Raw genomic sequence first — 23947 nt, forward strand, 5'->3', positions numbered from 1 at the left:
AATGGAAACGTTTGGATGTCATTGTAACTCAGACACGTCTTCTTATTAAAATAAATGTTTCAGTTCTGAAATGATTTCATTGTCTTTGGGTGATAAATGCATTCCAGTGTAATATTTGGTTCTGTTTCCCGTGAAATTCGGACACTTAGTAGAATGCCATTATCAAGGAACCCTAACGTCATAATTGATATCTATCATGTATTCGATTTTGACAGTAGCTTATTTCCCGGGAAAACAGAACCTAATGTTCGACTTTTTCACCAATGAAACGTGCTTACGAATATAATTTTAAAAACGTACATTTAAGTGCTTTTTTTTAATAGTGTGTGACGTTGAATACATATTATTCAATAGCTATTATTCTGTGCTTTTATGTTTGCTTATTGTCTAATCTAGGTTCAAACACCTTGTTTCATAGTGCGAAAAAGGTTTGGAACCAGGTTGATTTATTTTTCTAACAGATTCGAATGGAAATAGTGAGTCATTCTTTCCATTCAGTTGGATATGATAGACAGGGCTCTGGTCTCCGAGACTAAGTGTTAACTCCAGGCCAGGCTGATAGAGAGGAGGAAAGGGAAGCGCTGACTCTCTTCCTAGGATGTGACAAGAGGTTAGCTTGGGCAAAGGACACTTATTTTAGTGTACGCAGCAGCTGACTGTGGAAATGGTCAAATGATGCAATAGAGTACACATAGGACTACATTAAAGGTCTAAGCAATTGTGTGTTTATGTACGTACACGTAGGCTACGTGCGTGCTTGCGTGTAGCATTTTCAATTTCCCAATAGGAAATAGCTGAAATAGCAAGGAATTATGAATGCCACGATGAGGTCAAATAAGTGGAAAGGTTTATATACGACACATAGCACTCAAACTTCTGGAAAAATGTATCTGAGGATTGAGAAAACAGTTCAACTTTCCCACAGCCAATGGCCTATTTTCATAACAGGGAACTCCTTCTGTTGACAGAACAGCGCGGTGGATTTAAGAAAATAAACTTTATTTGTTCAGTCAGCGATTATTAACCTGTTCCCTGCAGTCAGCTGCACTTTCTTCGCACAAACGTCACAGGACAGGACAATTCTGATGGATTTGGGAAATCCTCTGTAAGCAAAACAACGGATGACAATCGCCGATTTTTCACCAAAGATCTGACTTTGGAATAAGTAACGCTTCTATGGACCATTGAGTGACAACACAATATTGATATTCTTCTACGACAAGGCATCTCCAAGTTAGCGGTTTTAACGTCTCACGCCCTCTTCGACAGCGATAGTAAACGTTTGTGACGTGCTCCATGGATAGTGTGCGCACTGCGCGAGGAGGGTGCAGATGCGCATGATATCCAGCTTCGCTCGGGGAGTTTAAAGTAGGGCTACAACATGAAAAAGTAGGAAATACTTCGATTCATTATGTCAACCGCGGAACAAAAGGTGGAACCCGTGGCGGTGGTTAACCGTAAGGACACTAACACGCGCCATTACCGGAGAGAGCTCTCAGCAGAAGACCACAACCATGATCCGGTAAAAAAGGGGACCAGAAGTAGAAAAATGGGTGAGTCATTGATCCATAAAGTGACATTAAAATGACACACAGATCCACAATCGGCCTCTGCAGTAGTAGCATACAGTGATATTGTTTTTAGGACTACCAGTCAAGTCTTCGAACACCTCGTTCAAGGGTTTTTCTTTGTTTTTACTATTTTCTAAATTGGAGAATAATAGTGAAGACATCAACACTATGAAATAACACATATGGAATCATGTAGTAACCAAAAAAGTGTTAAACAAATCAAAATATATTTTATATTTGAGATTCTTCAAATAGCCACCCTTTGCCTTAATGACAGCTTTGCACGCTCTTGGCATTCTCTCAACCAGCTTCATGAGGTAGTCACCTGGAATGCATTTCAATTAACAGGTGTGCCTTGTTAATTTGTGGAATTTCTTTCCTTCTTAATGCGTTTGACCCAATCAGTTGTGATGTGACAAGGTGGGGGGGTATACAGAAGATGGTCTTGTACCAAAAGGGTTAAGTCCATATTATGTCAAGAACAGCTCCAATAAGCAAAGAGAAACGACAGTCCATCATTACTTTAAGACATGAAGGTCAGTCAATCCGGACAATTTCAAGAACTTTGAATGTTTCTTCAAGTGCAGTCGCAAAAACCATCAAGCGCTATGATGAAACTGGCTCTCATGAGGAACACCACAGGAAAGGAAGACCCAGACTTAAAAAAAGTTCATTAGAGTTATTAGCCTCAGAAATTGCAGCCCAAATAAATGCTTCACAGAGTTCAAGTAACAGACACATCTCAACATCAACTGTTCAGAGGACTGTGTGAATCAGGCCTTCATGGTTGAATCGCTGCAAAGAAACTACTACTAAAGGACACCAATAAGAAGAAGACTTGCTTGGGCCAAGAAACACGAGCAATGGACATTAGACTGGTGGAAATTTGTCCTTTGGTCTGGAGTCCAAATTTGATATTTTTGGTTCCAACCGCCATGTCTTTGTGAGACGCGGTGTGGGTGAACGGATGATTTCTGCATGTGTATATCCCACGGTAAAGCATGGAGTAGGTGTTATTGTGTGGGGGTGCTTTGCTGGTGACACTGTCTGTGCTAGTCTTACAAGCTCAGTTTAAATGATGGTTATTTGACAACTTGTTCATTGTTTCAGTTCTATCTATGGTGGTCTGTTTTGTGACCCTGCCCCCTTTCTCTCAATTCTTCCTTCTTGTTTAGTTGGGGACACTGTTATGAAATCAGAACGTGACAGATTCCTCCTGTCTCCCTCTGTGTGGTGTGTGTAAGCGATAGCACACACAGGAAACAGCACAAACAGGACTAGGGATCATATGTTTTCCTGCTCTTGTCATAATAAACACATAAAAGACATGTCAACCACTAGCCAAAAGGCCCATAAAGAACTTTTGGGCATGTCACCTTTTAATTTGAAGGTTATTTTGTTTACCTACTTCTTACAATCGGTCAAAGTAGCATACACACTGTGTTCAGTATGAAATGAACATGTCTGTTTATTGCAGAGCGCTTCAGCTCCAGAGGAGCAGGCACATCCGAAGACGGCTTCCCAACAGGTGACTAACTAATAATTGTGTATCTACTCTACAGGGCTGATCTAGAATCAGTTCCCACCGGTCCATGTAATCTTATTCATTATGATCTACAAGGCTAAACTGATCCTAGATCATACCCTGAAACACTGTATTAATACAGACCCAGATATATGACACCTTTCAGTGAAAGGGGGATTTCCATTTTCAATTGTCCATTGCATGTAATATCAGACACTTCATTCTCATTGTGGAAACTCTGAATTTAACGGAATGGAATTTCATGAAGGTTCCAACCACAGTATTTCCAAAAGAAGGGGAGAGAGTTTGAGGTTTGGCTGTGGTAGTTGGAGTAAAGTTATGGTTTATGGGTTTAACTCTCTCTTGCCATTATGAGCTCTAAGATTCAACTGTGGGTTTTGAATGACACATTCTGCTACGAACCATCATGCTATTTCATACAGCCTCATGCTTCCAATATCAACATAGGGGTAGCGAGTAGCCTGAGTGCCAGCCTGTTTGTGCTATCATGCCAATTCCCTGTCACTCAATAATGAGAGCAATGGAGACAGATCTGGGACCAGGCTAGGTTGAGAGCAACACACTGAGCACTGCTGTAGTGATTTGACCCACGCTATGACTGCAGACAGACTCAGTCAACCATTAAAAAGGCGAGTTGACATTGGGTCATATTACAATCATATAAGTTATGAGTTTCATGTTTGTTCAGTAGGAAACAGTTTTTATATTTTGTATATTCCTACTGTGGTTTTTAGTGTACCCATAAACAACTTACTGCAGTTATAGTGTGTTCTGCACTCTTTCTTCTCGTCTCACAAAAGCAGTAGCCTGTACGCTATTAAACTAGAACTCACTAGCCTGGTTCCCAGATCGGTTTGTGCTGTTTTGCTAACTCCTATGGTTATTGTTACATTTGGTGTGACAGTGACCATAGGAAATGGCAAGACAGCACAAACAGATCTGGGACCAGGCTGGAAATTCACTTCTCATTATGGAAAAATCATGTATTTGACAGTGAATTTGAACTATGATTCTTGCACCTTGGACCTGAGAGAGCCTGAGAAAGCCACTTTGAAGTCATTGATTAATCTCTGTGGGTCATTCACTGTCAATCAGTGTCACCAGACCAGTCCATTACTGAAAAACAACATGAATTTCATGTGGACACACATTAAGGGTTCCAAAAACACACGTTTTCATGTGATCACGTGATCGTATGTAAAGTTAATATGATAACACGCGACATGTAAAGCAACGTGATAACATGGAACTAAACATGTGATCGTATGTGACGTTAATATGATAACACGAGACATGTAAAGCAACGTGATAACATGGAACTACACATGTGATCACGTGATCGTATGTGAAGTTAATATGATAACACGAGACAACATGTAAAGCAACGTGATAACATGGAACTACACACGTGATCACGTGATCGTATGTGAAGTTAATATGATAACACGAGACATGCAAAGCAACGTGATAACATGGAACTACACATGTGATCACGTGATCGTATGTGACGTTAATATGATAACACGAGACAACATGTAAAGCAACGTGGTAACATGGAACTACACATGTGAAAACGTGATTAAGTGTTCCAAAAACACATGATTTCACATTCAATTTCACATGTGAAATCGTGTGATTTCCCACATGTGAAATCATGTGGTTTTTCTGTAAGTGGTGAGATGATTGTGTCCAAAATGGACTTTGGTTAATAAAGAAACGGGAAGTAAAGCAAAGTTGAGGATACAGTATTAGTACTGTACCTGTCAGGATATTGACATTTTTGTTCTGAGTCGTTTTTAGTCTTTAACTATGACAAACCTCAAACTACACTTTTGAACTGCTTTTGGAATGTGGAAGTGAATTACTTCTACGTGGTGTTTTGATAAATGGCACTTTTTTTATTACGAAGTCACCAGAGTATCTCTGTCACCTCTTCTCTCCTACAAAACATTAACTAGAGAAGGATTGCCCATACTCAGCTTGACATAGACTGTAATGGTGATTTTAATGTGCTTGTTTCCAGCGCTGCCCATGCTGTTGGCCATGGTGGAGGGGCCGGACAAGCTTCCTGCAGACGAGGGGTCACAGGAAGTGCTGCGGGGAAAACTCCGCCTCCTGGAGGCCGACAGCATGGAGGTCAACGCTCTCTTCATGGTATAACACTCTATTAACCTTTATGTATCCAGGTTAGTCTTGTCGCAGGTTGGCATTTATTGTCAGAAATCTTGACCTGGAGGCATCGCTGCAGTGTGGTCAGTAGCTAGCATAGCCACAAAGTCATAAAATCTGATATTAACCCTAACCTTAAATTAAGACACAAAATATCATTTTTGTTTTCATGAACTACGATATAGACAATTTTGACTTTGCAGTTGGCTCATTTAGTGGAAATCGCTCAGTTCTGCCTCTAGGGAAAGATTCAGGACAATAAACGTTAACCTATGTAATTTTCATGTAATCTTTATGTACAGCTGTAATCTATATGTACTCCTGTAATCTATATATGCTGCTAAAATGCATTTGCTATGATACTGTACTCAGCACAGTCACACCCCATTTTGTCAATGCTTTGTCACAGCTTTTGTGGAATTATCGCAAGTCTGTAAAGTTATAGTGAAAAGAATGAATGCATTGTGTTTGGTCATATCACCAGTTTTGCATTTGAAGTGGTTGTGTTATCAGGTTGTATTTGTTCTTATTGAGTTTAGTACCTTATTAACAGATTACATTGATTTATACAGTAGTTTGTGAGAAATCATGTACATTTAGAACTCTTCTCTGTTCTCCTGTACTTTTAGGAACTATCAGCTCGGCTTGTTTCCATCAACTGTGAAGAAAACGCCATATTTGTCAAATTCAAAACATTTGAAGAGATATGGAGGTTCACCACGTATTACACAATGGGTAATGTCGTCTAGTATAAGAAGTTCTAGATATAGTATGGGGGTTTTATTTACATGAATGATACGCAAGTTCTGAATCCTAACTTAACATACATGGTTATAGAATATATAGGAAAGATAGAAATGCATATGGAGGTGTTGCCATGTACAGTGCATTCGGAAAGTATTCAGACCCCTTGACTTTTTCCACATTTTGTTACGTTTTTCCACATTTTGTTACATTACAGCCTTATTCTAAAATTGATTAAACTGTTTTTTTCCTCATCAATCTACACGCAATATCCCATAATGACAAAGCGAAAACAGTTTTTTAGAAAGTTTTGCAATTGTATAAAACTGAAATATTACATTTACATAAGTATTCAGACTCTTTGCTATGAGACTCAATTGTGCTCGAGTGCATCCTGTTTGTATTGATCATCCTTGAGATGTTTCTACAACTTGATCGGAGTCCACCTGTGGTAAATTCAATTGATTGGGCATGATTTGGAAAGGCACACACCTATCTGTCTATATAAGGTCCCACAGTTGACAGTGCATGTCAGAGCAAAAAAGAATACGGTACAAAGAATTCTGCAGTATTGAAGGTCCACAAGAACACAGTGGCCTCATCATTCTTAAATGGAGGAAGTTTGGAACCACCAAGATTCTTCCTAGAGCTGGCCTCCCAGCCAAACTGAGCAATCGGGGAGAAGGGCCTTTGTCAGGGAGGTGACCAAGAACCCGATGGTCATTCTGACAGAGCCTCATAGCTCCTCTTTGGAAATGGGAGAACCTTCCAGAAGGACAACCATCCCTACAGCACTCCACTAATCAGGCCTTTATGGTAGAGTGGCCAGACGGAAGCCACTGCTCAGTAAAATGCACATGACAACCCGCTTGGAGTTTGCCAAAAGAAACCTATAGACACTCAGACCATGAGAAACAAGATTATTTGGTCTGATGAAACCAAGATTGAACACTTTGGCCTGAATGCCAAGCGTCACGTCTTGAGGAAACCTGGCACCATCCCTACGGTGAAGCATGGTGGTGGCAGCATCATGCTGTGGGGATGTCATGCTGTGGGGAGATTAGTCATGATGGAGGGAAAGATGAACGGAACAAAGTACAGAAAGATCCTTGACGAAAACCTGCTCTAGAGTGCTCAGGACCTCCGACTGGGGTGAAGGTTCACCTTCCAACAGGACAACGACCCTAAGCACACAGCCAAGACACCACAGGAGTGGCTTTGGGACAAGTCTCTGAATGTCCTTGAGTGGCCCAGCCAGAGCCCGGACTTGAACCAAATCGAACATCTCTGGAGAGACCTGAAAATAGCTGTGCAGCGATGCTCCCCATCCAACCTGATAGAGCTTGAGAGGATCTGCAGAGAAGAATGGAAGAAACTCCCCAAATACAGGTGTTCCCCAAATACAGGTGTGCCAAGCTTGTAAAGTCATACCCAAGAAGACTCGAGGCTGTAATCGCTGTCGAAGTTGCTTTAACAAAGTACTGAGTAAACGGTCTGAATACTAATGTAAATGTAATATTTAACTTTTTTTAAATACATATGCAAAAATGTCTAAACCTGGTTTTGCTTTGTCATCATCCGGTATTGTGTGTAGATTGAGGAGGGGGGGGAACAATTAAATAAATTGTAGAATAAGGCTGTAATGTAACAAAATGTGTAAAAATGGGCAGAATAGTTTCCGAATGCACTGTATGTCCAGAGTCATATTCCTGTAAGGCGGAGAGAGGATCTCATGTCAGGTGATGTTGAAATAATATGGCTACAGGTTCATCTGCCTCAAAAGCCTATTCTTGTAGGAAGTTGCTATAGACCACCAAGTGTTAAAAGTCAGTATTTGGACTATATGTGTGAAATGTTGGATAATCTATGTGATGTCAACAGAAAGGTATATTTTCTGGGTGACCTAAATATTGACTGGTTGTCATCAAGCTGTCCACTCAAAAATAAGCTCCAAAATGTAACCAGTGCCTGCAATCTGGTTCAAGTCATCAGTCAACCTACCAGGGTATTTACTAACAGAACAGGAACGTACTCATGCACGTGTATTGATCACATCTTTACTAATGCTGCAGAAATCTGCTCTAAAGCAGTATCCACACCCATCAGATGTAGTGATCATAATATCATAGCCATGTCTAGAAAAACTCAAGTTCCAAAGACTGGACCTAAACATTTGTATAAACGATCATACAAGAGGTTTTGCAATGATTCCTGTGTCGAAGATGTGAATCATTATTTGTTGGTCTGATGTGTGTACTGAGGAACATCTGGATGAAGCACTTGAAGCGTTTATGAAACTGTTTCTTCCGGTTACTGACAGGCATGCGCCCATCAACAAACTGACTGTTAGATCTGTCAAATCCCCATGAATAGATTATGAATTGAAAAACAGTATGGCAGAGAGGGATGAGGCAAAGGTAATAGCAAATAAATCTGACAACACAGCAGACTGGCAAACATACAGTAAATTGACAAGTCACGTAACTAAACTAAACAAAAAGAAGAAGAAACTATACTATGGAAGAAAGATGAATCAAAGTTAAAAGCTCTGGAGTACTTTAAATGCAAGAACGCAAACTCAGCTCCATCTTTTCATTGAGACAGATAGCTTGTTCGTAACAAAACCCTTTGATAATGCCAACCACTTTAATAACTGTTTTGTTGACAAGATTAGCAAACTTAGGTATGACATGCAAACAGAGTCTTCATATTCATGCATAATGGACCAAATAATGAAAGACAAACACTGTAGTTTCAACTTCCTCAAAGTGGGTGTGGAAGAGGTGGAAGAATTGTTGCTATGTATAGATCGCTCCTCCGCTCTCTCCACTGGCTTCCAGTTGAAGCTCGCATCCGCTACAAGACCATGGTGCTTGCCTACGGAGCTGTGAGGGGAACGGCACCTCAGTACCTTCAGGCTCTGATCAGGCCCTACACCCAAACAAGGGCACTGCGTTCATCCACCTCTGGCCTGCTCGCCTCCCTACCACTGAGGAAGTACAGTTCCCGCTCAGCCCAGTCAAAACTGTTCGCTGCTCTGGCACCCCAATGGTGGAACAAACTCCCTCACGACGCCAGGACAGCGGAGTCAATCACCACCTTCCGGAGACACCTGAAACCCCACCTCTTCAAGGAATACCTAGGATAAAGCAATCCTTCTGCCCCCCCCCCCCCCCCCCCCCTTAAAAGATCTAGATGCACTGTAAAGTGGCTGTTCCACTGGATGTCATAAGGTGAATGCACCAATTTGTAAGTCGCTCTGGATAAGAGCGTCTGCTAAATGACTTAAATGTAATGTAAATGTAGGACAAATCACCTGGTACCAACAACCTGGATGGTCAATTGTTGAGGTTGGTAGCAGAATACATTGTGACTTTGCCACATCTTCAATTTAAGCCTAGAAGATGCTGTGTGCCCTCAGACATGGAGGGGTCTGAGGTCATTTCTAACCAAATATAGCAGAGCACCCTTTAATGGCCTCCCGAATGGCGCAGCGGTCTAAGGCACTGCATCTCCGTGCAAGAGGCGTCACTACAGTCACTGGTTCAAATCCAGGCTGTATCACATCCGGCCGTGATTGGGAGTCCCATAGGGAGGCGCACAATTGGCCCAGCGTCGTCCGACATTGGCCGGGGAAGGCCGTCATTGTAAATAAGAATTTGTTCTTAACTGACTAGTTAAATTAAAAAATATATGTTTAAATGGTTCAAATCGGCGACCAATCAGCCTGTTGCAAGTGCTTAGCAAACTTCTGGGGAAAAGTTGTGTTTGATCAAGTTATTTTACAGAAAACAAAGCGCACTCAACATGCTTGGCACTGACACAAATTACTGATGATTGGCTGAAAGAAATTGATAGTAAGAAGATTGTGAGTGTTGTTTTGTTAGACTTCAGTGGATTTGCATCTTCTGCCTGTATTATGGATTGAGTTACCCATCTAATAGAACACAGAGGGTTTTTGTTAATGGAATCCTCTCTCTCTTCGTTAATGGAAGCCTCTGCAAATTCAGTGTGGTGTACCGCAGGGCAGCCGGCTAGGGCCATTATTGTTTTCTGTTTTTACAAATGATCTTCAACTGACCTTGAATAAAGCCTGTGTGTCTGTACGCTGACGACTCAACAGTATACATGTCGCCTGTAACAGTAAAATAAATAAGACACTTAAAATATAGTTCCAGTCAGTTATAGAATGGGTATCTAGCAATAGGCTGGTGCTAAATATCTCAAAAACTAAAAGCATAGTTTTTGGGACAAATCACTCGCTCAACACTAAACCTCATCTGGATCTATTATTGAATATTGTGGCTATTGAGCAAGTTGAGGAGACTAAACTGCTGGGTCTAACCCTAGATAGCAAGCTATCATGGTCAAAAGATATGGACTTAATGGTTGCTAAAATGGGAAGAGGTCTGTCCATGATAGGGAGTTGCTCTGCCTACTTGACATCTCAGTCGACCAGACAGGTCCTACAGGCCCTAGTTTTGTCGCAGCTGGACTACTGCCCAGCTGTGTGGTCATGTGTGGCAAAGAACGAGTGTCAGTAACATGCATGTCAGTCTCTCCTGGCTCAAAGTTGACTGCATCACTATTGGTCTTTGTGTGTGGTGTTGAAGGTACCGAACTGTCTGTTCAAGCAGTTGGCACACAGTTCAGACACGCATCGGTACAACAGAAAACATGCAACCAGAGGTATCTTCACAGTCCCCAGGTCCAGAACAGAGGCTGGGAAACGCACAGTATTAAATAGAAGCATGACTACATGGAACTCTCTGCCACCCCAAGTAACTCAAGCTAGCAATTAAACCAGTTTAACAGATGAAAGAACACCTTACTGCACAAAGGGGACTGTGAAGAGACACAGACATTTTTATATAGTGTATTGTAATTTGCACTGTACTGTGTACTAGACCTAGATATTGTGTGCATGTACTGATATGTAGGTGTCCTGACTTGACTTTTAACATTAATCTGGAGACTGTTATATATCTAATCAACTAATTATGTTGTTACCCGATCAAATGAATCATGTAACAATTAACTCATTAGGATCTGGGGCACCCTGAGAGCAGTTATTTAAAGAGTTACCATCTCCCGAATTAAACTCTAAAGGTCTTTACCTATCACATCTATAAACAGTCAACTTATTAATCATAACCTTGTATCGTATCATCATTCTGAACAGTCGTAACCTATTTTCAGCTGTAAAAACCCGAGCCTTACTCGGTAAGATTCCGTACTACACAAATTTGTTTAATTATTTATTTACTAGCTAACTAAATGGTAACACAGGATAAACATACACACTTAATACATTAAAAACAGGTCCCTGGTGGACTGACAACAATAGGACTACTTGTTACAAAAGACATAGGGAGGGGGACCGAGACACTTAATGTTGGTACATTTAGAAACTACTCAAACTTGATTTCTTACTCCAAGCGGTTGCCGGCACAGGAACCGACACCAGCTTGGAGTAAGCAATCATGTATGTATTTACATGAAAATGCCTTGGTTCGCCGTGTATCTCTCTAAACTGGGTCGCCTTGGAAAGGGGTTTTAGGCCTTTTCGCGGCACGCTTGTAAGGCTCTGATTGTCCAAAAGGGGTTTCTCTGTTGCTCTCCTCTGCAGTCGTCCGGTATACGGTGACTTGTTGTGTAGTTCTGAACAGAACTACAGAGTTTATTCTACTTCCATTCACTCTGGAAGATGCTTCTTTGAAGCTGTGTCGATGCTTCCCAGTGAAATGGTATGGGCAGAGTAATAGAATGGTCCCACTTAAATTTGCTTTTCTAGATACTTTACTTCGGACAGCTAATCAGCCGTACCAGTGATTTTCCGGGAGGTGACTTTATTGTCTCTACCTTGTGTTGAGATTCAGAGTTCAAACCACTTTTTAAACGTAAGCTGCCGCTCTACATCTCTCTGGTCTCATATGTTAATTCTTAAACCATAATTTTATACAGTTTGTTCAAAAGGGGCGGTTCTATCAGGCTGACACTCTCTCTGACCTCAATCAAGGGGTTGGTGACTACTTACTGTGCACAGTTATAGAAACAATTTCCTCCTAGTTTCTAAAATCACATCCCTCTCTTAACAAAACATTCATGTTTCATATAGCATGCACAACGCAGAGGATGGAAAGTTTGTACATGGCGTATGTATACTTTCCAAGTTACAGTGTTTCCTTTATATTACTTTTAATGACATCACAAAATAACAACCAAACCGACAGTAGTGTTCTTTTAGGTCGCCTCTGACAATTCCCCACATTCTATGTTAGAAATATTGTTCTAGTAGTTGCTTTTGAACGTGTTAGACTTTTGGCGCGAAAAGTCTTCTTAAAACAAAGTACATTCCTTGAGGTAATTTAGAGAAGGATTTCTGAATGTTTTATTTATTGCAAAGCTGATCTGACCTATTTGGATCCTCACAGGACAGTCATGACATAGGCTATGTGTCACGTTTTAAATGTATGTATTTCAGTCCTTGACTAATAATGTTCTGCACAATGGATTGTTTCATGAGGACCCCAGGAAGAGTAGTTAATGCTTTTGCAGCGGGTAATGGATATCCTAATAAATACCAAACAAAGTAGAGTTCTTCACGGGTTCGGGTGGACCTGATATACCCGAGACCCGACCCAGGCCTGAACAGGTTCGGGTGGACCCGATATACCCGAGACCCGACCCGGGCCTGAACAGGTTCGGGTCTGAAATAACAAAGTAACTGATTTTATATCTCCGATTGAAATCAATACATAAACTACTTATAGACCAGGAGTTCTGACTGACCTCTGACATATTGACATCTGACCTTTGACCTCTGTTCCCCAGGCTTTCTGGGCCAGTGCATGGAGAACCTGCTGTTGGACCAGGACTTCTGGTTGAGTTCTCTGGACCAGGAGTACTTTGCAATAGAGATCTCTATCCAAGAAGAGACTCTCAACCTCATGTACAAAGGCATCCTCATGCAAGAGGGTAACTCGCCCAGTGATTCACAGATTAAAATATCTGACTTCGACAGCTTTTGGTACCCACATTCAGATGGTGTATTCAGAATATACAGAAGCACTTCATTTGATAAGTCAGCACATACAGATCAAATTAACATTGAGTATCCATGTTATGCTGTTATGATATGTTATACATGTTATACTCTTATTTACAATGCTACAAATTATTTGTTATTTAGTTATACCCACAAATAAAGTATGACAAATCTCCCCTTCTGTCAGGTTCCTTGTTCGCCAGCTGCAGCTCCACCCAGATGTTCGACAGCTCCACCTCTGGTAGAGACCTCTACCTGGAGCAGGGGGACATCGCCCTGTTTGAGCCCCCGTTCCTGGGCTCGGGGTGGACCGTACTCTCCCTGGGGGATGGAGCCCGGGGGACCAAACCCAAACCAGCCCTGGAGCCCGTCATTCCCTTCCACCAGTCAGTACTTTGCCTAGTGTATACTTAGCTATTTCATTCTTAGTCAATACAGAAGAAGAAGCATACTGCTAATTTTCCAAGTTTCACCTTTTTATTCGCATATTTCGTTCCTGTTTCCGCCCTATAGATGGTTCCTCAAATCATGTGCGGAGAACATCTTAGTTGGCAGTGGCAAGCCAGCATGTGATTTCCCCTGCCAGTTTGGTAAGAAGAACCTTGTTTGAATTCCTCTTGACAATCCTAATTCTAAGGGCTTCACTGTTCCTTTTTCTCATAGAATTAGAGTTATGTGGAGGAATTCTAGAGTCAAAACTTACTTTAAAATTCTAATTAATCTCTCCTGTCCACCTCTCTCTCTCTCTCCATGCTAGCCACTGGCTCCTGCGTGGCCACTGTTGAGTATGACGCCGGTGGGCCAGACGAGCTAAGCCTGGAGCAGGGTGATCGCATCATCATTGTGGGCCTGTTGGTGTCGTGCTTCGAGTGGTTCACTGGCAGACTGGAGAGGACAGGAGAAGTGGGATTGGTGATGACAACAGTGGTCAGACCGGCCGATAGCCTTTGTGAGTAAGTGTGTCCTTCTGCTGAGTTATATATTGATTAACCTTTCTGAACCACCCATCCCGGATCCGGGATAATTGTCATCAGCAACACTGAATAGCATAGCGCCACAGTCAAATAATATTACTAGAAAATATTCATATTCATGAAATCACAAGTGCAATATTGCAAAACACAGCTTAGCCTTTTGTTAATCCACCTGTCGTCTCAGATTTTGAAATCATGCTTTACAGCGAAAGCAATACAAGCGTTTGTGTAAATTTATCGATCGCTCAACAAAACATTAAGTACACTTAGCATCAGGTAACTTGATCACGAAAATCAGAAAAGCAATCAAATGAATAGTTTACCTTTGATGATCTTTGGATGTTTTCACTCACGAGACTCCCAGTTAGACAACAAATGTTCCTTTTGTTCCATAAAGATATTTTTATATCCAAATACCTCCGTTCGTTTCGCGCGTTATGCTGAGAAATCCACAGGAAAAAGCGCTCACGACAACGCAGACAAAAATTCCAGATAATATCCATAATGTCCACAGAAACATGTCAAACATTTTTTATAATCAATCCTCAGGTTGTTTTTTAAATATCTATTCGATAATATATCAACCGGGAGTGTTGGTTTTTCAATAGGACCGGGAGTAACAATGGCCGCCTTTCTCTGTTGCGCACAACTCACTCTGAGAGCCCCCACCTATCCACTTACGCAATGTGATCGTTCTCGCTCATTTTTCAAAATAAAAGCCTGAAACTATGTCTAAAGGCTGTTGACACCTTAGGGAAGCCATAGAAAAAGTAATCTGGTTGATATCCCTTTAAATGGGTGATAGGGATGCATAAGAACAGAGGTTTCAAAAACAGAGGCACTTCCTGATTGAATTTTCCTCAGGTTTTAGCCTGCAATATCAGTTCTGTTAAACTCACAGACAAAATGTTGACAGTTTTGGAAACTTTAGAGTGTTTTCTATCCTAATCTGACAATTATATGCATATTCTAGTTCCGGGGGCTGAGAAATAGGCAGTTTCAAATTGGTACGTTTTTTAGCCAAAAACGAAAATACTGCCCCCTACACTTAAGAAGTTTAACTGCGTCTGGTTAACTGCATCAGATTAACTGCGTCATCATGTATACAGTATTGATATATTCATAGAATTAAATAGAACACTTACATGGTGATTGGTATGCCAGCAACTATGCAGCTCGATGGTATGATCTATTCAAGTGTAGTTTTCCACACTCAACAGTTTCCTATGTGTATCAAGAATGGTCCACCACCCAAAGGACATCCAGCTAACTTGACACAACTGTGGGAAGCATTGGAGTCAACATGGGCCAGCATCACTGTGGAGTGCTTTCGACACCTTGTAGAGTCCAGTCCGTTCCCCGATGAATTGAGGCTGTTCTGAGAGGAAAGGAGGGGGGCGCAACTCAATAATAGCACACTTGGTTTATCTCTATGGGTGTATCACAGTAAATGTACAAAGGTACACTGTGGACAATGCTTTCAGAGCCATGTTGAATTATATGTTCAAACCCACATAGTAGCTCCTCACGTTCCTTTTAGAAAGTGTTATCAATCTACCTTGTCTGAAATTAGTAGACATTTTGTTTTATTAACTCCATTCTAGGGCGTCTGACATTTTCCTAGAGAAAGAAGAGAGGTTGTTTTTCAACCTGAAAGAAGATCAGATTAAAGAGGAGACAATCGCCTTGCTGAAAAAAATCAACCAGAATGATGTTGGACACGTCTACAAACTTGGTGAGGCAGAAATTGGGAAATGCTCAGGGGCATTTTCTTGGTGATGAACAGCTGCCAGCAAGAACAGCTTGTTTTTATTTTTGCATTGCTCTCTTAGACTTGCTTACTGTGTAAAGACAGTCTGTTTTAATATTGATTCATTAATTATTCCTTTCATTCCAGATCTGATTGCTCAACCGGATTCTCCAAATGAACCAACTCAAAGGAGGGGTATTTATTGTTTGCTTTGTACTTATGGACTATTGGGTTTGAGTATTTTTTTTCTCAACTTGGAAAACTATTCAAATAATTCCCTTTTTCTGATTCTTCCCACATGTCAACAAAATCATAAATAATGATCTTCATCTAATGTCTTACAGATGGTTCCCAAGGCAACATGGACACTCACCAACAAGCAGAACTGAGGAGGAAGATTGAAGAGATTCTGCTAAAAGGGAAGATGAAATCGAAGGTGCCTCATGCAACTGTGACGACAAACGGAACTCTGGAGGACCACAGTGAGACCTCTAAGACTACATTACCCAGTGGGCCTCACTTCACCATCCAACCAGTTGAGGAAGGCACTACCACCAACCAGGAGAAATTCCTTCCTCTTCTATCCTTCCTGGGTGGCAGCAACTACAAGCCAGAGTTTGGCGCCCTCTATGGCCAAACTCCGGAACGGCTCCTCGCCACTTTCACTGGCCACTTGGACGACGTTGACAAATTGGTGGCGTATCTAGGTGTTGCCAGGGAAACTGCCAGGAAGAAGCGTCTCCATTGGTCCCAGAGCCGCCTCTGTTTCCTTTTGGGAAAACTCTGTGCAGGACGATCAAAATTTTCCCAGGCTCGAGTCTACTTCGAGGAGGCCCTTAGCGTCCCTCGAGACGGCTTCACGGACATGCTAATGCTAGCTAGCATCTACGCTAATTTAGCGGTGATCTATCTCATGCAGAAAAATACAGAAAAATACTTGGCTCTGTCGGAGCGGATCGCTGCGCTGCTAATGGGCATCCCTTACTGCGTCTCGACAGTGGAGAAAGACTCAGAAGTTCTGAAGTTTATCCTGAAGAAGGCGGTGCTTAGTCACAACAAGATGGCAGAAGCCAGAGCATGCTTCCTTTTGGCCAAGCTCCACTGGAGGCGAGGTGAGGCGGCGGACACCGTTCCCTTCCTGGAGAGGCTTCTGGTTCTCTTGGCGGAGCCCCCTGGTGTCCGGAGCGTTGCACCCAGCCATGGCTACCTCAGCCTGGGGAGGCTGTACAGCCAGCTCTCCCTCCCCCACCTCTGTGTCAGCTCGGCCAGGAGAGCCACGATGCATCCATCTGCTAGGCTAGCCGATTGTCTGAATGGAATGGGGCTGGTTCTGGAGAACACAGACAGACTCTATGGGATCCGGAAGCAGGACGTTGCCATTCCGGCTCAAGTGGCTCCATATCTCAGCCGGTCGCTCTCCTTCACTGGGCGATTAGATGGAGTCGGTGGCACTGGTGACCACACTCTAAGCCAGGCTCTAACACTCTGCCTATCCCAGCTGTTTCAGGTACATGGGATGCTAGGTCACGCTGTACGCTCCATGCACACTCTCATAGACCATCATCGTGCGCCGTCATCATCATTGGGCACCACTAGCATTCCTGAACGAAACATCGCCCTTGTGTGGCTAGCATGGCTCCACATCTGTAACAGCCAACCAGAGGTATCTCTAGACGTCCTCGACTCAGTGCTGGCCTCCATGCCAGAACATTGCACTACCCCACAGGAAGGTACTGTTGAACTTACCTCTACATATGTCTTTTTTTTGTAATGCTAATCTTGTAATGCTTGTTTGTGTTATTATAAAAAATATGTGAGTATTTGTATAGTTTATTTACTACTGCTGTAAGTATGACTAACTAATTTCCCCTTAGAGATTAATGAAGTACAATCTCATCTCAAGGACTGGTCCACAACATGAGGGGTGTAGCCTTGCGAAGCATGGGGGACCTGAGGAGGGCAGCAGAGAGCTACCAGATGGCCATTGATGTGTGTGAGGAGTTTGAGGACAGGGCTAACTGGGCAGTAGCAGAAGCTAACCTGGGGTTATTGTGTCTGAAGGCTGGGGCTAAGGTATGTGAGCAGAAATATATTGTTGTTTTATTGTGTTACTATTTCCTTTTTTTTATTTAGCAATTTCTTAAAACTTTTTAACTCTGCATTGTTTGTAATGGGCTCGTAAGTAAGCATTTCATGGTTTCGTCTACACCTGTTGTATTTGGCGCATGTGACAAATAACATTTGATTTGATATATGAATTATGATTACAAAATTCCCAGGTTTTCCAGAAATCCTGTTTGGAAAGAATCTGTGAATATTTCAACAGGGATTTCTCAGAAAACCAGTTAATTTTGAGGAAAGTTAGCGAAATGTTGTTACTTTAATTAGGATTCCAGATAGATTAGCAGTCCTTTCTCTTCATCCTCAGAGGTTAGCGGAGCAGCATCTAACAGAAGCTGTTGAGATGTTGTCAGCGCTGGAGGGACAAGAACACGAGGTTAATTGTATTCCTTTTGTATTTTTACGCATCCCTATTAGGAGGACAACTTTTTCTTTTTTTTATGTCAAAACTTTTACTATTTTATTTATTTATTTAGTTCTATGTAATATTTGTTATAGTTACAATTTACTGTAGGTGTCATTATGAATGCTTTCATAAAGCCTTTATAACAGCTATATAATATACATTATAACATTTGTCATTCGTCGTCATCTTTTGTTATTCAAGGTGAACTTTACCACAGTGCTGTTGGAGCTGGGACAGTACTATGTGAACCAGAGACACCTGGACAGAGGAAAGATCTACTATGAATGGGCTCTACTCATGGCTATCAAGTCAAACCACTCAGACAGTACGTTCATTTGTTTTTTGTTGAAACCATCCTTTCTTAGTGTCACCACAATGCTACGGAAAACATGGCTCACATACAGGTTCAAACACAATTCTCGCCACTACCCATCAGCTGAATCAACATTCGGAGGTATGGGGACCCTCTGAGAACGTTGGTATTGGATCCAAGGAAAGGAATTACTCTCAAGCCTGTGGTTAGTTTTTGTTGGAGAAACCGAGATGCAGAATATTTCATACGTGTATATTTCCCTGCTAAAATGACATGAAAAAATATGCACAGGATGGAATGTCGATTATGCATTCTACAGTTCTATAATGTATTTATTTAATAATTGATTGTTTAAATACTAAGTTACTATATACTGAACATATGGAATGAATTTCATTTGCAGTATACCCGAATATATCACTTCTGCCCCAAATGTGTATATCAAGTAGCTCCTCTGGTTAATGTCGAGGCTTTAGCTCAGTAGGCTAACAGAAAGATGCTGTTAATCCGACTGTCCATGGTGTATTCCCCTCTAACCAGGTCAGATGAGCGTGACGCGACGCTTGTGCCACCTTTACAGAGCAGTGTGTCCGGATGAGGCCCAGTGCATCATCTACAGCGAACATCAGCTGGCCCTGCTGGTGACCCGGGGAGACAGGAGACAGGAGGGGGAGGTGTTGGAGACCATCAGCCAGCTATACCTTAGTCTGGGGACAGAGAGGTCTGTCTGTATGTCTGTATGTCTGTCTGTCTGTCTGTCTGTCTGTCTGTCTGTCTGTCTGTCTGTCTGTGTGCCTGTGTGCCTGTGTGCCTGTCTCTAGTTGGCAGCAAATGATAGCATTTCTCATCCTTTCCATCTCTGTGTCCAGGGCTAGGCGGTCTGCTCTAGACTACACCAAGCGTAGCCTGGGTATCTTCATAGACCTGGGCCGGAGGGAGAAGGAGGCTTACGCCTGGTTACAGGCTGGGAAGATATACCACCTGCTGGGCCAGACTGAACTGGTGGACCTTTATTTACAGGTCAGAACCTATTCTATTCTATAGCACAGTGCACACAGCATTCACTCAGACTTACATTGACACGTTACCTCTTGTATTTCCTCCCAGGTGGCCCAAGATGTGGGTGTGAGTACGGGAGACACACACTTCATCCTACAGCTGCTGGAGGCAGCAGGGGACGTCTTCTTCAACAGCTCAACGGAGAGAGAGAAGGCTGTCTGCTTCTATGAGGTAGGACACAGACGCACACACTGCTTCTATGGGGTAGGACAGAGGTGGTGTATGTGTGTGACCCACCTCGTGTGTGTGTGTGTGTGTGTGTGTGTGTGTGTGTGTGTGTGTTAGGACCGTGCCCTGCCCATCGCGGTGAAAACCAGCAGTACTGAGGTCAGACTGAGACTGTCTAACAAGCTGGTGGAGCTGCTGCTGCAGATGAAGCTGTATGGAGAGGCTGTTGAGTACGCCCAGACCGCCCTGGACATCAGTGTTAAATTGGGTAGGATACACAACAGAGCCTGGGTGTTCTAGCTATGGCCACTAGAGGTCAGACCTTGCTTAGCACAGACCCAGTCCTTACTTGTATGTTCCAATAGAAATATGTGTTTACATATCGCAGATGCTCTTATCCAGAGTGAATTACAGTCAGTGCATTCCAGTAAGGTTTGGCAGGAAAAAACAACCACATCACAGTTATTATTACAACAACAACAACAAAAAGCTGCCATCAGAAGAATCCGTGCCAGGAAGTAGAAACAAGTGCACCCTGGCTATAGCTCTTTCTGTGAAGAAATACTAACTAATGAAACCATGGTTGTACTTCATATAGGAAACCGTCTGAACGAGCGCGTGGCCTTCCACCGCCTGGCTACTCTGTACCACTGTCTGGGTCAGTTTGAGCTGGCTGAACACTACTACCTGAAGGCCCTCTCCCTCTGCCCCACGCCCCTGGAGTTTGATGAGGAAACCCTGTACTATGTCAGGGTGTATCGGACGCTGGGGGACATTATATTCTATGACCTGAAGGTAATCAAATTAATCAATCAATCAATGGAATTCATGACTGGAATGTTTGTTGTTTTTTCAGGTTTTAAATACATATCTATAAGAAATTGAAATTTGATCCCAAAAGTTCAACTTTGAATTGCACTCCTTTGGAGAAATTCCGTGTCAAGATGGAGTAGATGCCAACCCTCAAAAGCATACAGAAAACATATACATGAATTTCCATTTCATTATGGCTATATAACGCTTGATTTACATGGATCAAACCAAAACGGTTTCTCCACTGACCCGAACCAACCTTACCCCTAACTTTTCACCTTTGACCCGTAGGACCCGTATGACGCCGCAGGGTACTACCACCTAGCACTTGCTGCAGCCATGGACATCGGCAACAAGAAGTCCCAACTCCAGCTCTGCACCCGATTGGCTACCATCTACCACAACTTCCTGGTTGATCGGGAACTGTCCCTCTTCTTCTACCAGAAAGCACGAGCGTTCGCCTCCGACCTCAATGTACGACGCATCAACCTCTCGCCAGACCAGATCTTCAGCAGTATGTCACAGTACAAGACGAACAGGGTAAACATCCAGGAACCAAGAAATAAGTCCCCGTCAAACGGCCATCTTGGTTTGAAGTTAGTGAGAAGAGGGGAGAAATTATAGCCTGGACCCAGATCTGTTTGTGCTCTTACCAACTCCAATGCTCATTGTCAAGCAAAACATGACACTGAGTGACAAGGAGTTGCAATGATAGCACAAACAGACTGGCACTCAGGCTAGAGAGGTTATGGGTGTTGAAAGATATTGTGCCAAGTGGGTGGTGTAAGCCTTTGTTCGGTTTAAATATGTAATTCTGACATTTTGAAAAGCTGAGATGTGTTAATGTGATTTTGCCAATCAGTGTTCTGTGCCTTACTGAACAATATTACTTAGAATAGAATCATACAGCAATGACTGAATATCTATAATTGTCTTCAGTTGATGACCTGAAACGAGTTAAGTCATGGTGAAAGTAATGAATCATGAAAGATATCTCTAATAAAAAGTCAGAGAAGATAATGGAGAAGGTCCAGCTGTTGCAGGTTATAGTGGAGTCTGGAGTGAATTGCTCTGTGAGAGTGAAGACCACTTGGACTGCGCGGCTGGGCCCATATCCACAAAGTGTCTCGTAGTAGGAGTGCTGATCTAGGATCTGTCCATACAGTCGTATTTATTCTCATCCAAAAGGCAAAACTGATCCTAAGTCAGCACTCTGATAAGCCGTCAATGCCTTTTTTTGTATAATTAGCTAGTTTTCCATGCAATCGGCTCACAGATTTTCATGCGAATATTCAACTGTCCGCATAAAGAAAATATGCGCATTTTCCCATCAGTGGTGTTTCCACCCAACGGACTTGTTGTAGATAAAAATCAATGTGTGATGACGTAGTGCACACAAAATGTACTTTTTCGCTTAGGTTTTCGTGTAATGAATAAAAATCTAAAGAGTTAATGTGTTTCCATGGCATTTTTCTTTTCTTTACTCTACTGATAGTTTTGTCACAGAAACTGTTGAGTTGAATAGAAAATGTGCCTCCTCTGATCTGGGCACGTGCATTCTAGCCAACAGGTGGCAGATGCTGTGCAGGTAGGCTGTGCTGGTAGTCTACATCATGAGATTATTATGGATAAGAGAGAGAATATTTTCATTTGTCAAACGTCGATAATCAAGTCACCAGAATAAGACGCTTGATATTTATTGGAAAGGAGCATCAAGCCCATCACCGTCCACTTTCCCCACCCTGTTAAATTCATAACTTATTTAATCTGTAGCCTAATAAACTGCATGGTTTCCTGAGTCATAGTGGGAGGACCACACACCATATCATCTCGTGACTCCAAGTTTACTTCAATATGATGGTTATAATATAAATTATTATATTGTATGTTGTGTAGTAAGCTGTTAGTAGCCCATGTGCCTCACCCTAATAATTTGGTCTATTTCCCCTCTTAATTTCACCTACTGTTCTGACTTGGTGGTGCACATGTAGCCTATAACCTTTTTTAGAGAAATGTAATCATTGAATATTGTAAGAGCTTTCAATGTTTGCTTATATGCCCCCTTTATTTATCCTACGATTCTGACTTGGTGTACAGGGAGAACACTGTAAGAACGGCCCATGTTCTGAATTCTGTCGCTGTCCATTTCAAAAGTGCTGAACAAATAGTTATATTGACTACGTCTGTCGTCGCTCGCTCAGTTAAGGTCTTAATCGAAATTATGGATTGCCTCTTATCCGCTTGTCGTCCCCTTATGGTTTAGTTTGTACATCTCAATTGTCAGTAGAAATCACATTTGTTTAAGCAAGTCAGCCATAACAGCTATCTTTTTTTTAAGACAGTAAATGAGGCTGAATGAACTGTTTCACTGCCAGACAAGGCTCCGCTGATAGCCAGGTGTAGCAGTGGTATGGTGTTGGGAGTCTGCTGTTGGGACAGCTTTATGTAGGCCCTAACAGTTTGTGGGCACCGTTTGTCACCGTTATAGTGCAATTAATGTATTGTGTTGTGGCTTTGCTGGCATGCATCCCCAAAGAATTTGGGGGATTTGCCCCACCAAGATTCACATGCTAAAATCGCCACTGACTGGGGCCATCATGTGCCCCCCTGACAAGGGAAGAACTCTGGGCCCTAGTTTTAACTTCTAGTTATCCTACCTACATTTACATTTTAGCAGAAGTTCTTATCCACAGCGACTTGCAGTTACTGCATTGATCTTAAGGTAGCTACAGTGCCTTCAGAATGTATTCATACCCCTTGACTTTTCTCACCCATCTACACACAATACCCCATAATGACAGCGAAAACATGTTTTTAGAAATGTTTGCAAATGTATTGAAAATGAGATCTCATTTACATAAGTATTCACACCCCTGAGTCAATACTTTATAGAAGCACATTTGGCAGTGTTTACAGTTTTGAGTCGTGTTGGGTATGGCTTTATCAATTTTGCTCATCTGAATTAGGGGATGTTCTCCCATTCTTCCCTTCAGATTTTCTCAAACTCTGTTCACCACTGCCCCACATCTATCTTCAAGTCTTTCCACAGATTTTCAATGGGATTCAAGCCTGGGCTTTGGCTGGGCCACTCAAGGACTTTCACCTTCTTGTTCTGAAACCATTCCAGCACTGCTTTGGCTGTATGCTTGGGGTCATTGTCCTGTTGGAATGTAAAATCTTGGCCCCCGTCTAAGGTTGTTTGCACTCTGAGGCAGGTTCTCATCATGGATTTGCATGGATTTGCCATTCATTGTTCTCTCTGTCC

The 23947-nt window shown here is 42.2% G+C and overlaps 1 protein-coding gene across 1 annotated transcript; it reads left to right on the top strand.

Annotated features, from left to right (window-relative positions):
• Positions 1–895: 895 nt before the first annotated feature.
• LOC129835416 (SH3 domain and tetratricopeptide repeat-containing protein 1-like) lies at positions 896–22135 on the top strand. Its single transcript, XM_055901064.1, has 20 exons — positions 896–1553; positions 3049–3099; positions 5141–5271; positions 5916–6021; positions 12865–13008; positions 13266–13464; positions 13592–13668; positions 13836–14031; positions 15657–15787; positions 15950–15997; positions 16147–17532; positions 17706–17875; positions 18231–18299; positions 18531–18654; positions 19183–19363; positions 19512–19662; positions 19750–19872; positions 19987–20137; positions 20468–20664; positions 20974–22135. Exons 1-20 carry the CDS (start codon positions 1412–1414, stop codon positions 21304–21306), a joined length of 4110 nt encoding a protein of 1369 aa, XP_055757039.1. The 5' UTR covers positions 896–1411; the 3' UTR covers positions 21307–22135.
• Positions 22136–23947: the final 1812 nt, after the last annotated feature.

This window comes from Salvelinus fontinalis, chromosome 36 (genome assembly GCF_029448725.1).
Source record: "Salvelinus fontinalis isolate EN_2023a chromosome 36, ASM2944872v1, whole genome shotgun sequence".
In the NCBI taxonomy this organism is placed as follows: domain Eukaryota; kingdom Metazoa; phylum Chordata; class Actinopteri; order Salmoniformes; family Salmonidae; genus Salvelinus; species Salvelinus fontinalis.